The sequence below is a fragment of the Onychostruthus taczanowskii genome, unplaced genomic scaffold (genome assembly GCF_017590055.1).
Source record: "Onychostruthus taczanowskii isolate IOZ18803 unplaced genomic scaffold, ASM1759005v1 scaffold58, whole genome shotgun sequence".
NCBI classification, from domain to species: Eukaryota; Metazoa; Chordata; class Aves; order Passeriformes; family Passeridae; genus Onychostruthus; species Onychostruthus taczanowskii.
Window position 1 is genome coordinate 9,240,859 of NW_024503457.1, and position 15,013 is coordinate 9,255,871.

At 38.3% G+C, this 15,013-nt stretch overlaps 1 protein-coding gene across 10 annotated transcripts in view; it reads right to left on the reverse strand.

Moving 5' to 3' along the window:
• The window catches only part of UBE3A (ubiquitin protein ligase E3A), a 52,670-nt gene that overhangs the window by 14,186 nt on the left and 23,471 nt on the right, over positions 1-15,013 (reverse strand). For 9 of the 10 annotated variants that reach the window (XM_041417973.1, XM_041417974.1, XM_041417971.1 and 6 more), the window contains 2 exons: positions 6,866-7,176; positions 2,461-3,716 (listed from right to left, as the gene is read on the reverse strand). In XM_041417973.1, coding sequence (XP_041273907.1) covers positions 2,461-3,716; positions 6,866-7,176 — 1,567 coding nt within the window. The remainder of the gene's footprint in view (positions 1-2,460; positions 3,717-6,865; positions 7,177-15,013) is intronic. The other variant, XM_041417977.1, reaches the window with a different exon arrangement.

Below are 15,013 nucleotides of genomic sequence, written 5' to 3' on the forward strand. Positions count from 1 at the left end.
ATTTCTCATTCAACTCCTCCATTCATCTTTTATGTTCTCTCCATCATTGTTTTTACCCTTAAGGGGACTTTACAGTTTAATTGAAGAGACTCTGAGCTTTCCAAATGTATTTCTACTGCATCTTTTCCGATATTAAAATGAGAAGAAACAAATGAAAGAGAATAGGCACACTGTGGACAACAGCAACATTAGAGCATTCCATTCACTAACATTTCCTGGGGAATATTTAAAATCTATTCACTGAGCAATGATACTTTGTATCATCAGTTAAAACACATCAGTAATTAAAAGATGGATTCTGTACCCACTTCATGCAATACAATAAAATTTTCCCTACGTCCACATCATCCCACGACAGCTACCTTGTAACATCTCTTTGAAACAGCACATACTCCCTTCCTCCACTTTGGATGGCACCTCTGTATTCATCTGCATTTTACTGAATATCATCTATTTTCCACTTATGAGAAATGCCTGGACTGCACTTGGTCTTTTTGGCTACCACTACAGTTTAGTTCAGACTACCTGAATTGAGAACAATTTTATCTTTTCCCTTTATTTTGTATCCCCAGATAAACAATTTAAAATCCTTACTTTCCTTAAGGCTCTGACAGTCAGGTCACCATAATTTAGCATGCTCTGACAGCTTAAATTAACAGCCATAGGAGGATCCATGGCAACTGCCCAGGCATGTAACTCAGGCTGCTAAGCTGAGCAAGGGCTGCTGCAAGCGCATCATAATTTACATTAGTATGTTTGAGCTTAATCTAATCTAAATTTCCTAAACTTCCTACAGGCCAAGAATGTGCACAGCAGTGACTGCTGTGGCCCCGCTGCAACTTGATGTTGCCCACAAGCTTCTTAACCTAAACATATTTCTTTTTGTCTTCAAGGATTTCAACTTCTACAACAAGCAGTATGTAAAATAATGTCTTTTCTCATATTTATGGATTTTCCTTCTTATTATTGGATAAAGATGAAGGTTTGCTTTTGCTCTGCTGGAACTGGCATTGAAAAGAACACCCTAAAACTAGCTTTTATGCTCTTTTACCTCGTCATTTCTTAAAGAGAAAGAATTATCCCTCCCTTTTTTCCAGTATTTATGTGCCCAAAGCTGAATATTCAAGGAATAAACTCCATTACAGTAATATGACAAAACATAACTGGACATGACTGTAAGTCTGATAGGTAGTGAAATTACAAAGAGCATTCTTAAATAAAAAAACCTGGTGCACAGTATTTTTATATTCATTTGCCTAATATAAAGTTGAATTTACAGAGAGAAGCCACTTCTGCACTGCAATTTCATTTTTTCTTTTGGTACTGAAGACCAATCTTTTTCTCCAACAAATCATAACATCAGCAATTCCCACAAAGCAGCTAACTCAGCAGGAAATTCCTAGGCATACAGAAAAATCAAGGTAGGAGGCCATTTAGGGTTCTCACAATTGATCTTCACTGGCAGTAGAAGTTATAAAATTTAACTAAAAGTAACAGCTGGGCTGAGAGGCAAAATGAGGTAATTTTCCCAAACCCTCTCTAAACACCTCTCTAGGTCTTCAGTGACAAGTTTTAAAGGCATCGGTAACTTTAAAAATTTGCAAACTTTGTGCTTTAATAACAGAACTCCGGAAAATGAGTTTTTGAAAATTACCAGCTTGAACAAAAACAACAACAACAACAAACAAACAAAAAAAAAACCCCCCAAAAAAACCAAAAAAAACCAAAAAAAAAAAAAAAAAAAACCAAAAAAAACCCAAACAAAAAACCCCAAAAAACCCCCCAAAAAACCCCCCATCAAGAGAAAAAGGGAAGGGTCCTAAAATAAAGAACACACTAAGGTTCTTATACAGACCTGTTTATAGTTTGTATCCTGTATGATTCCTCTCCTCCAAAAATGCATGAAGAAATGGCATTAAGTTTTAATTAAAGAAGTCAGCAGATCCAGAAACAGGCTGCTCTCACACTTCTTTGGTATTAACAGGTCTGTCTTCTTTTCTCAGTTGTACCAGTACTTCCACCAAATTAAAATAATGCTTTATTTCTAGAAATTTGTAAGTCCACAAGAAGAGTACACAACTAAAATATTTTAATTCTAACTTCCATCTGAAAATCCCTACCATCAAAAGACGATTCAGGGCAGTGCAGAGGACAAAGAAACAGAAGTTGGTCACTCTGTCACCATCAAGACCGGTGCAGGATCTGATAATGGGCAGTAAGAGCTATTTGATACTTTATAACACCTAAACCTCCAATCACTCTGAGCAGAAGTAGTTCTGCTGAATATACAAAATCTACAGCATCATGCTTAGAATTCGAACAATAAAGCTATTTGAGATTGTTCTAGAGGAAATCTAGTACATGTGCACTCACACAGAGACCTTCTCAGTTACTCCAAGCCCATGTAGTTTGCACAAGTCAGACCAACAAACCCACGGGCCACGCTGCTGCGGGACTTACCCGGACAAGCGCGTCATCGATGATGTGGTCACGCCTCACTTTCAGCCGCAAATACGGGTTGAGCTGCTGCCCTTGAACTAAGCTGTAGAGCACAGTTATGCGTCTCTCACTGTACATCCGGATCCTATTGTCATAATACAATCCCAGGTTCTTGGTAACAGCATTCAATATGAAGGGACAGGTCATAAATGAGAATTTATTCTCTGTTTCTACTTTGAAGAAAGTGTAGTCTTTGTCCATTTCTAGAACATCATTCAGTGGTTCATTAATAAATTCTTCAAAAGGGATAAGTGGTTTTCTGCAATCTATAGTTTTAACACCAAGTTCAGTTTCCAGTGGGTCTACTCGAGGACCTTTTTTATTTCTTCTTTCCTCACCCAACAGCTCTTGAAGAGTTAGTTCACTTGATTCTGGGATGGGTTCTTCATCTTCCTCTTCATTATGATCTGTATCCACATCCCCTCCTACTACATTTGCATAGTAAACCATTTTCAAGCACTTTGAAGCAGCAACAACAGCATCATCATCATTCACTAGGTTACGACTATTGAACTCGTTGCTTATGACTTTGTAAGTAATAAGCTGCTGAAATGTTTCCATCATTCTCCGAATTTGATCTGCTCTGTACTTAGACCACAATCTGACCAGTTTTGCTTGAGCTGCAAGGGGTAGTTTGCTCATTGCTTTGCAAAACAATGGTAGAGCCATTTCCAGATATTCTGGGCTATGAAGATTGCCATTCTCCATAACGATAATAAACAAATTCAGATAGTTAGGATCCCGAGAGTACACATTATGGTAAGTCAAGTCACATTCCACATTAGGTGACAAGTACACAAGTGCATTTAAAAAGGCAGTTTCTATTTTTTCATTAGAAAGTAACCTATCATAGACCCGTCTGACTGCTTCAATATCTACAGACACTTCATCTGGGCCTAGTTTTTGGAGGTTATTATCTCCTTGTGTATTTTCACCTATTCTTGATGACGAAGATGATGATGCACCAGAATCCTCTTCCATAGCAGCAGCCGAACAGGCAGCTTTTTCCTTTTCGTCTTCATCTTTGTCTTCATCCTTTCCTTGAAGAGACTTGAGCTCCTCCTTGGTGTGCTGCTTGGTTTTTCGAAAACTCTGTACCAGTGCTTCAGCACTAGAAAACACTCTCCCAATCACCCGGATTAAAGGGGAATAATCCTCTTTTTCTCGACATAGTTCAAGAATTTCATATATCTTGTCTTCTGTTAGGAAGGTCACATCTATAAGAAGATAAAGATATTAGTTTTACTAATATAAAAATTAAAAAGATAATATACTTCTGGTTTGCCCTACCTAAGAAACCTGCGTGTCATATCATCACTAAAACTGCAAAAACAGTGTCAGTGCTGAATAAATTCAAGACAGATACTTTATCATTTCATTAGCATGAAAAATCATTATTTCATTCACTGACTTAGTAAAATATTTTATTCATGGATGTCAATCAGAGAATGTGCACAATAGTGATACTGTTTTGCAGCCAATTAACTACATTAGGTAGTTAACAGTACTGTATTGTCTAAACAAGTGCAATCAGTAAGAGGTTTAAACTTTAAAAGCCTTAATGAATAAGGCTGTGACAATACAGTCTTCTGGTAAATCTGCATAGTTAATGTGTAAGTCATTAAACTAAACAAACTAGACTGTATCAACCTCTTTTTTTTCAAAGCAGACCCTGAAGAAAAGACTCAATCACTTGTTTTGTTGTATGTTAATGGGAATATAAGATTTCTTATTTATCTTTTTAATGCTTTCTGCAACTGTTTTTAGACTAAACTGGCACCTGAAAACCCTCCCAAACCCCTCAATATATGCTCCAAAATTTATGCTGCCTTCTAAATTACACATACAGCGTGGCATGTAGATTCTGTCTTTGTACATTAGGCCTCACTAAGATAAGCAACTTGGGTATACTAATCAACATGTTATTCAGAGGAACAAGATGGTTTACACACATCATCTGCTCCAAATACCTGTCTGTTCTCCCTCTCCCCAAACTCCTGATACAAAATATGTCATTCGAAGGGTCCATTTGTTATTTGAAATCTTCCTTTCTCTTTAGAAAAAAGAAAGAAAACATTATTTATAGCTTTCTATGTTACTTCTCAAACAGAACCCACAGATGCTTTCACATCAGGTGATGATTTATAGTAGAATTACTGTAAACATGATCAGACCTGAAAATTCTAGTTTAAGCACGTTCTTCTGAACTAACACATAATTTAGAAATAAAACAGAATCAGTTAAATAGCATCTCTAAAGAAAGCATCTCAAAATTGTATTCACCAACCATGCTACAACTACCTGCCTCTGTAGAAAGAAGTGTATAATTTAAAAAAAACCCGTTTAATAAAGATGTTGTATATGAAAATATTTTGAAATGGGATTACCTACACTGATACTCATTCCAAGAAGTCATTAAATTCAAAATACAAATTAGATGATGCAAAGACTGACAACCTATTGCTTTTCACAGAACCCCAAGCCACTCTTAGAGCACATATAACACAGGAAAGGTTAGGCTTATGTCTTAAGCTTAGATTGACTTCCAATCTGAAGACACTGACAAACCTCAAAACTAACATCTGTCCTGTTAAAAAAATAGCACTACTGAAAACATTTTTAAAGGATTCAAGCTTAGCACAACATCTTTTTTTATCTGCTGCAGTGCATGCCCAGGAAGCAAAACTTGTCTTAAAAGAAGTCTTAATTTTCTTGTGTTAAGAGAAATTGTCCACTGATACAGATGATATTTCACGACACGGCTCCTCAAAATGAGGACCACAGTCTCAATTTAATTGACTCTGGACCAAAGACATTATTCATAGCATAAAAATTATCAGCACACATTGACAATTCAACAATATTATATAATTCAGATTTCCATACTTAAGAATTTCCTCATTCACTCTTTTAAAGGTTTTAGTATTTCAGGAACTCCAGAAAAGTAATTTAATTATTTCTGAAGCATATTTGTTTAAATTTATTTAGAACTTTTAATCCTATGTCAAGCATAAAAGCAAGCTACACATCCTTTTCCTCAGTTTTGCTAAACTTTGCTGCAGATTTCGCAGTAACTGTTGTAGAAGATTGACCTTAAAAAAATTCAGAGTGCTAGATGCCTTAGACATCACCCAATTCCAAAGGTAACTAAGCCTCAGATGAGCTTTAAGAATGCATTAAAAACCCTCTGTCTATACAGCTACAAAGAAAGGTCAATACTTGTGATGCTCCAAGAGAGGAAGTCTGAGTCACTGCTGTAGCCAACAGACTGTCTCTGGAGGTAGGTTCAGAAGACTCTTAAGTACCTGCCTTGGGGAGAGGGGATGGTTAGACAGAATAAGGTAAATTCTGTGTCTGAAAAGCTCCATAAATAATACAAAAAAAAACCAAAAAAAAAATCAAGAGAAAAAACACAAAACAGACTTAATGTGCCTCTTGCTCATCTAATACTACATTTCCTTCCCTTTCCCCTTCCTCCTGTTCAGAGAGTGTTTGCCTCTCTGCTTATTCAGATCATAAGTAATTTGGGTATAAATTTATCCTTGCATCAGGTAAAGACGAAACTGATGTTGGAATATCTTGGGTTGCTTATAACACAGTATTATGTTTTATTGCTAATCCTGTAGGGTTTTTAAAATTTTTGCTGTAAACAATTTCACCTTCTTTAGCTAAAATAAATGCATCTGGACTTGTGTTTATAACACTTTTTGCCACAATACTTAAAGGTGGTCTGCTCAAATGTTAATGGCTTTAAAAACCATTTGGCCTGGTTTCTGGACATGTCTGCATCACGGGTTAAGGTGACAACTAACATTATTCCATTAGTATGTATTTACTATTACAAATTGTTTGAAAAGCTAAACAGAAGTTAGAAAACATACATATAGAACAGCATTTCATTTTACACTGGCTTAAAAATAACTGTGCTCAAACATTTTTTAGCTTGGTGAATATATTGCCTATCACTCACTGTATCATTTTTTTCATCTGTTAAGTTTCTTAACACAGAATATGAAATTAGTTAAAGTATAAATTTTATAATTTATTAACTGCAGAATAATTACGAAACTAGCAAAACTAAAACAGTCATACAACAGCACTTAAAGCTTTTCCATATTTGCAAAAATCATTATTCTTGTAAGACAACAAATGCATGTTGATTTTAACAGAGATATGGTCAAAATCCAGATTTGGAAAATCAGTGTTCAGCATTAATCCATCCTTTTTCTGAATACATACTAAAATACTCAACTGTCTAATAATGTATTTTGCTGAAGTCAGCAGAATACCACCAGAGTGAATTATGTTGGTTTGTACTTGTGCATGTGAAACGTGTTTCATTTTAGGAAAACTGTAAACATCTTACCTTTAAAGTCATCTCTTGGGCCTTGCATTTCCTTCTTGTTCATTTTTCTGTCAGTGCAGGAATTGTTATGGGCACCTTTGGAATTGTTTTCTAGGTAAGCTGAGCTCGTTCCTTTCTTGGAGGGATGAGGATCACAGAGTTTTGCATTAATCTTATAAAGCTCGAGGGCCTTAATGGCTGCTGCATTGTTATCCATACGGAGAAAAGTTGGACAGGAAGCACAAAATTCATTCGTGCAGGCTTCATTTCCACAGCCCTCGGTTAACTGGTGGTAGTAGCGCTCTATTAGATGCTTTGCAGCTGCTCGCTTCCTGTAGCAAACATTCAAACAGTAAGTACAAGGATTAATGGAGCTTTCACATACAAAGCTCATTCAATAGCATCAGCAAGGCAGAGATTAGTCAGCACTGAAACACAAGATTTCTGTCAGAGAGAACGCATCAGAAGATTTTTTTAAATGCAGGATTCTCATCTTGACAAATGCAAATATATTTAACACACAATTTAATTTGTGGGTTCTATGTAAGTAAAAGATAAATCCTGTTTATGCAGTTTTCAGCTTTACATGGTAGTGCTACAGTGGAGACAATCTTGTACAGTTCTGAACAATCTCAACTGCCGCTAAAAAAGAGCAATTTGGATGCAAAACAAGGCTGCAACTGAAACAAAACTGGATATTGTACAGGTGTTGAATCTAATATATAGTACTGAGGCATGGTTGCCACTGACAGATGAAAGAGGCATGAAACACAATTCAGACAATTCAGACATTTATTTAGCAATATTATCAATATTATACTATTTTATCGATTTTAACAAGATTCCATATGACTAAATTATCATATTTAGTCTATTTAAATCTGTACAAAAAAATATTCCTTGATTAATTAAACTGATGCTAAAACACAATTACAGATGGGCTCAAAGCTGGATATATTTCTCCTTAGGCTAAATAAGTTATATGGTTGTCTAAACAAAATAAACACCCCAAAAAGTGCTATGTGCCAAATCCTTCTGTTTCTCCTGTCATTACAGGTGCCAAGTATGTATTCTGAAAAATCACAGCTGTATTGCTATACCAGTCTAGTGCTCAGTACTATATATATGCAGAAAAGAAAATATAACTGCCTTATTAATAAGGTCACAGACTTCTACAGAAGCATGCAAATAGTAAAGAAATCACTGAAAAGCTGCAGGTAGCCAGGACTGAAGTAGCTACATGCAGCAACAAGAGCACCACGTTTGACCACATTTCAGAAAGAAACCTCCAAACCTTGACTGCATTTAAAATAATAAGTTATTAATGAAAACTACCAACAACCAAAGATTTCAAATATTCTGACTAGGTTTAACATACAGGCTTTTTACAGAACTTTAGTGATACAGTAATACAAAGATCAAAACATCACAAACTGTGATATTAACTTAAAACTGTATTTCCTGATGTTGATGTATGCACAGATTCTGCAAAGAACAGGTACTTCAGAACTTAAGTGCTAGACCCAGCGGCACTACTCAGCACCTCGCTCTTAATAATGGCTGGTTAAATAGCAGTTTCAATGCAGTTACTTGAAAAGGGAAAGTGTTCTGAGAGTGACTACTGAGGTCTATATTACTCAGCAGTAAGACCGCTACTTCTTTCTTTTCACTCTTCAAGATCTCATGATCCCAGAGAAGAAAATACATCTTACAAGGAAAACAATTACTTTGATGTCTACCTGAGCTTTCAAATGCCCCAGTACCTTCCAAAGAAAAGAAAACAAACAAAAAACCAACTGAGGAGAAAGGTTTCCATGGCACTTTGAGATGGATGTGGAAAGAAAAAGCAGCATGAGCAATACCATTAAAACCGTTACTGTGTAATAGGGAATAGCTATATTCTAATCTAAGGGAAGTGTTCTGATCTCTCACATTTTTGTATGTAGACTTATGAAAATATGCCTCTCTCCATGTACATATAAAAATAAGTGGGTTTTTTTAATCTTGTCTTTCATACTTCATCCATTAGTATACAGGCTTTAAGAAAAACCACCCCAATCCCCTCAAAGCAACAGCATTTTAATACAACCTAGAACAGCAAGTTATTTCAGAGACAACTGTTTCTGAATGCAAAATTTCGTGCTTTGATCATTCCTGACCATCAATCATTCCAGACCTTCAGATTTAGAGTGTGAAATGTTGTAATTTGTAAGCAGGTTAAGTATTTATATATCAAAAAGCTGAATTTTTACACCTGAGCTGTGGCCACCAACATGAACAGCTTTCTAGCTCACACATCTAGTTTAGATAAAGTTAGATCAATGTATAAACACTGATACATTAACAACACATTTTATCATCTTAAACAACACTCTGCTTTAACCACATCATGTCTGAGACGCCAGTAAATAAAGCTAAGCTTAGACTTGTCTCTGACAGTTAACTTCTGAAGGACTCAAATTTTTTTTTGCTCTTAGTTTTTAGCTACCAATTACTTCTCAAACTTTGCCACGCCTACAACAAGGCTGTTTGTACCAACACTTTCATTTTAACTTGTGGCTGGAGACTCACTGATTCAAGTTCTCTGAAACTCTATTAGAGACAGGAGGTCTGACTGAAAGTTGTATTTTTAGGTTTTTTTTAAATCAAGTATGGAAGCAAACAATATGGTGTACAAAGAAGAATACAGCTGTATTAGAATTTAATAGAATATCCTTAGTTGGAATTGACCCACAAGGATCATCAAAGTTCAAGTTCTGGCCGTGCACAGAACCATCACCAAGAATCACACCATGTGCCAAACAAACACTTCTTGAACCCAGGCCTGGCACTATGACCACTTCCCTGGGGAGCCTGTTCCAGTGCCCAAACACCCTCTGGATGAAGAACTTTTTCTTAATATCCAACCTAAACCTTCCCTGACAGAGTTTCATGCCATTCCCTCAGGTCCTGTCACCACAGAGAAGAGATCATTGTCTACCCCCTGCTTCCCCTCATCAGGAAGCTGTAGATCATTATGAGGTCTCCCCTCAGTGTCCCTCTCCAGGCTGAACAGCCCAAGTGGACTCAGACACTCCGCATATGGCTGCTCCTCAAGGCCCTTCACCATCTCTGTAGCCCTTCTTCACATGCTCTCCAACAGCTTTGTATCTTTCTCATATTGCAATATCCAAAAATGCACACAATATTCAAGGTGAGGCTGCCCCAGTGCAGAGCAGAGCAGGACAATTCCCTCCCGTGCCTGGCTGGCCATACTGTGCCTGATGCATCCCAGGACATGGTTGGCCATCCTGGCTGCCAGGGCACTGCTGACTCATGTGCAACTTGCCACTGACCAGGACCCCCCGGGGGCCTTTCTGTGATGCAGGTCCCAGGAACACTTGTATTTGTTGAACTTCATGTGGCTGCTGATTACACAACCCTCTAATTTTTTGAGGTCTCCCTGCACAACCTGGCTGCCTTCTAGGGAGTCAACAGCACCTCCCAATTTAGTATCCTTGGCAAACCTACTCTGTATGCCTTCGAGACCTGCGTCCAAGTCATTTATGAAGATGTTGAGGAGGGCCAAGGATGGGCCCCTGTGGAACTCCAGTAGTGACAGGTCACCAGTCTGATGTCACCCCATTTACTGAAACCTTGTGTGCCTGACCTGTGAGCCAGCTGCTCACCCCTCACATTATGTATTTATCCAGCTGTGTTGTGGACATTTTATCCAGAAGGATATTGTATCCAGAAGGAGAGACAGTATTGAAAGCTTTATGGAAACCCAAAAAGATTACATCAACTGGCTTCCCTTGATCAACTTAGATGGGTTACCTTGTCATAAAAAGAAATTAGGTTTGACATGAATCATGCTGGCTGTGACTGATGTCTGTGGAGTCCTTCAGGTGTTTTTCAATAACTCCCAGAATAATCTTTTCCGTAATTTTACCAGGCACTGACGTGAGACTGACAGTCCTGTAGTTTGGAGGGTCGTTCTTCCAGCCCTTCTTGAATATTGGGCCAACATCAGCCAGTGTCCAGTTGACTGAAATAGCTCCAGATTCCCAAGATCATTGAAAAATCCTTGAGAGAAGCCTTGAGATGACATCAGCTATGTCTTTGAGTATTCTTGTATAAGTTCCAAAAGTCCCCATCAACTCAGAGGGATCCAGCTGGATCCTCCCCCCCTCTCCCTGGCAGCTACTCCACAGACTTTTCATGTTACTTCAGACAAATTATTTAGGTAAATTAATAAATTTTAGTGAGGATACAGATCTCAGAATGTAGAAGAGAATTTACCAACCCTTCCACAAGAGCTACCCTTATTGAGGTTCGTCAATAAATGGACTTACAGAAAATGCAGCTCTGAGTAAGTCAGTGTGTGATTTTCAGACATTCCATACCACATTCTAACTAGTGTACTTCAGGTATTATTATCAGTGTTCACTGCCAAAAGCCCACATTTTCTATTTCTCTGTTATTCAGCAAAAGAACTTGCAGCATACTCTCTGTATTGTCCAAAAGTGAAACTCTCTTTCTACATTCCCCTGCTCATTTAGTACGCTGAAAACTAAAGTTCTTGGCCTGAGGCATTAAAACGGGTTCATCAAGCAAAGTAACATAAAACCACTCTCTATTCTTAGCTCATGCTACACCCGTGAAGGCCGCAGCTCTCTTTAGGCTCCTATAAAGGGATCTGGTCAAGAGCAACTGGTCCCTTAGAAAACCCAAGGCCTTGTTCACCGCCCATGAACACAGTACTACTGTAGCTCAGGCTGTAGTGACTGACTTGCATATACATTTCCCAATACCCATTGTTGTTGCACATCCAACTATGAAACTGCACCGGTGTGGCTGAAGTTGTAAACATTTCACAGGCATATTCTTATGACTGAAAGCTAACTTCCCACTCAGTGGGCCTTGTATAACCTCCTCAAGTAATGCTTCAGTGAGAAGGAGATGCTCCTAAAATAGACACCCAACGTCCTTCCTTGAAGTCCAACAATTTCACAAGCACACTTTTCTGTTTAAAATGAAATTAGCATTCATTAGTTTGCAGTAGTTATAGAACAAATAATTGCTTTCAGGCTTTCCATATGTTCTTTAGCTAATAAAAAGCCAGCTAGTAAGTACTTTGCATTTGTAATTCAAATGGTGCCAAAATTGTGGAGTATCACGAGAAACATGTATGACCAAGTCAAAGGTGAACTGGGCTGCATTTTCTGTAGTAATTTTTGAATGTCTAAAGCCTGTAAAAAACAAGGATTGAGTGTACTGGTTCAAAAGTGCCTACAAAACAGAATGCAATTTACATTTCTCAAATACCTTAAACTAAATACAAGAGAAATACCATGTAAAGGAATCTCTTGCCACAGAGAAAAGCAGATGTTTAAACATTAAACGAATTTTTGAAATATGTGAAGCATGTAATAATTAAAATTTCACCTACAAAGCATTTAGATTGAAGTTTACATTTACATTCAAGTGTGCCTGAAGTTTAAAATATTTGCATAACTGCATCATTTTTGCTTCTAAGTCCACCTAAATTTTAGAAATACACATGGATGTTTCATACTTGTCTGGAAATAGCAGCATGAAATAACACGCTTCTCAATGTTTTTTGCTTAGGACACAAAAACTGTTATACTATTTTTACAAATAAATCTCACATTGGACAGGAGTGTCGATCTGCTAGAGGGCAGGAAGGGATCTGGACAGGATGGATTGATAGGGCCAAGGCCAACAGCATGAAGTTTAACAAGGTGAAGTGTCAGGTCCTGCCCATGGGCCACAACAACCCTGTACAGTACTACAGGTTAGAGCAGAGAGGCTGGAAAGCTGCCAGGTGGAAAAGAACCTGGGAGTGGTGGTCCACAGCAGCTGAACATGAGCCAGTGTGGGCCCAGGTGGCCAAGAAGGCCAGTGGTGACCTGGCCTGTACCGGCAATAGTGTGGCCAGCAGGACGAGGCTGTGATCTCCCTGTTCTTGGACCTTGAATCCCATCTCCAGTTTTGGGCCACTCACTGCAAGGAAGTAACTGAGGTGCTGGAGTGTGTCCAGAATAAGGCAATGGAGCTGGTGAAGAGTCTGGAACAAAAGTCTTAGGAAGGCCAGCTGAGGGAGCTAGGGGTGTTTAGCCTGGACAAAAGGAGAGTGAATAGTGACTTAATCACTCTCTACAGCTACCTGAAAGGAGGTTGTAGCCAGGTGAGGGTTGGTCTCTGGTCTCTTTTCCAAGGCAACCAGTGACAGGACAAGAGGAAAATGGCAGCAAACTGTATCAGGGGAAGTTCAGATAGGACATCAGAAAACAAATTCTTCACTGAAAGGGCTTTGGAATAGGCAGCCCATAGAGGTGGTGGAATCTCGATCCCTGCCTAGAATTGTTCAAGAAATGACTGGACATGGAACATAGTGCAATGGTCTAGCTGATAAGGTGGTGACTGGTCAAGGGTTGGACTCCATGATCTTGAAGTTCTTTTCCAGCCTTGATGATTCTATGATTGCCACAAGATGGCTAATTTTATTAAATGGAAATCTAAAACAGCCTGTTTTACAATGGCTATTAGGATCTTAGAAGTTCCAAAATGTTCATAAGCAATTTTCTTAATAGAGGGAAAAAAAAAGCATTAATATGCCTAGAAACCCAGAAAAGTTTTTTTTGTACTAATAGCAAAACAACTTTTAATAGATGTGTTTGCAGATGCATAAAGAGAGACACCTGCAGCAGTTATACTACACTTTGGAAACAAGATGACCAGCATATCAAAAACTGTTAGAGAAGGTGTTGCAGACGGTCATCTTTGTGAAGTTAAATATTGCTTTGTGCAAGTTTCGGCTTCAAACCTTGCATGATGGTTTTTCTTGCTTCTGTTTAGTTAGAGTAAGAAGAGCAGTGCTAGAAAATACAGGATTCCTGTAATAGCACTGCCCACACAGAGCCTTTTGAAGAACACTGCACACCAAACTGCCAAACAGTCCACCCACAGCTGGAGCCCAGCCCTTTGCTCCAGCAGTGCTGCAACACCTTTTGCCTGCCCCAGCCTCTGGCACCACAGCAAATGTGCATCTGGCAAATGTGCATGTGCATGGAGCTCACATTTTCCAAACTTCATTCTTTCCAGTGTGGTGGACCCCAATAGCAGGAGTGGATTGTGAGCTCTGCTTGGACCATACTGGTTTAACCAAAGGGACCTCCTTCCAACTGTGTATTCTAGATCCAGCGTGCCTCTGGGAACATCATGTGCTGACAAAAGCATGCTGAGGCATTTCCTCAGAAAGGACAACCCTGAGAACAAAAGGTCTGTCCTGGTTACGTGGAGCAATGCAGGAAGACAGGGAAAGGGAGCGAAGAACACAGCATCTACTTCACAGTCTTGTCTTGGAGAAATTGCCTTGCTGCAGTCATATTAAAAAAACAGAGAAGGGCTTCAAAATTGCAAAGAATCCCATCCTCAAAAGCAGAGAGAAGGAAAGATGAATGCATAGAAAGCCATATGAAGACAGCCATACCTTTGCCTTGATAAAAAAAAGTTTAAAAAAATAGAGAGTGAAAACACATGAACATATAAGAAGTTATGGTTAAACAATCAAATTATGTGATTTAGTGCTAAAGAGGTTTTAAGAAAGTTATACTAATCAAAGGGGAAAGTCAATGGAGATGCCTGACAGGAGAAGACAGAAAATGCTGATCTTAACAATTCTAAGATAAAAAGACTCCTAACTTTGAGCTACCACCAAGATGTTCATCACATGGAGACCCAGAATTTGAAAAGCCTGTGATAAGCAAGACATACAAGACATGGAAGATATTGCTGTGTTAGAATCTGAATATTTTCTTTCAATTTCTTTTCATTCACACATGTGAAACATATATGACTATGCTCTTGGTATGAAGCTTTGCAATTCAAAACATGGAAATAAATAAAGCAATTATATCAGCCAACCAGAGCAAAACCAACCATTCATTGTGCAAACAAAACACCACTTATTTTAGTCCCTGCATTTACTAATGAATTTTAGGCATGTAAATAACACAGTTACTATTTTAGCAACACAGCAGGTCACAACTATACCACTCAATCTGCCATTCCACCTTATGTGGCAAGAGCAGCTATGCAGAAGGATTGCAAAAATTCTCTGTAACAGATGTAGTACACATTACATTGTGATACGGTTTAAAAAAA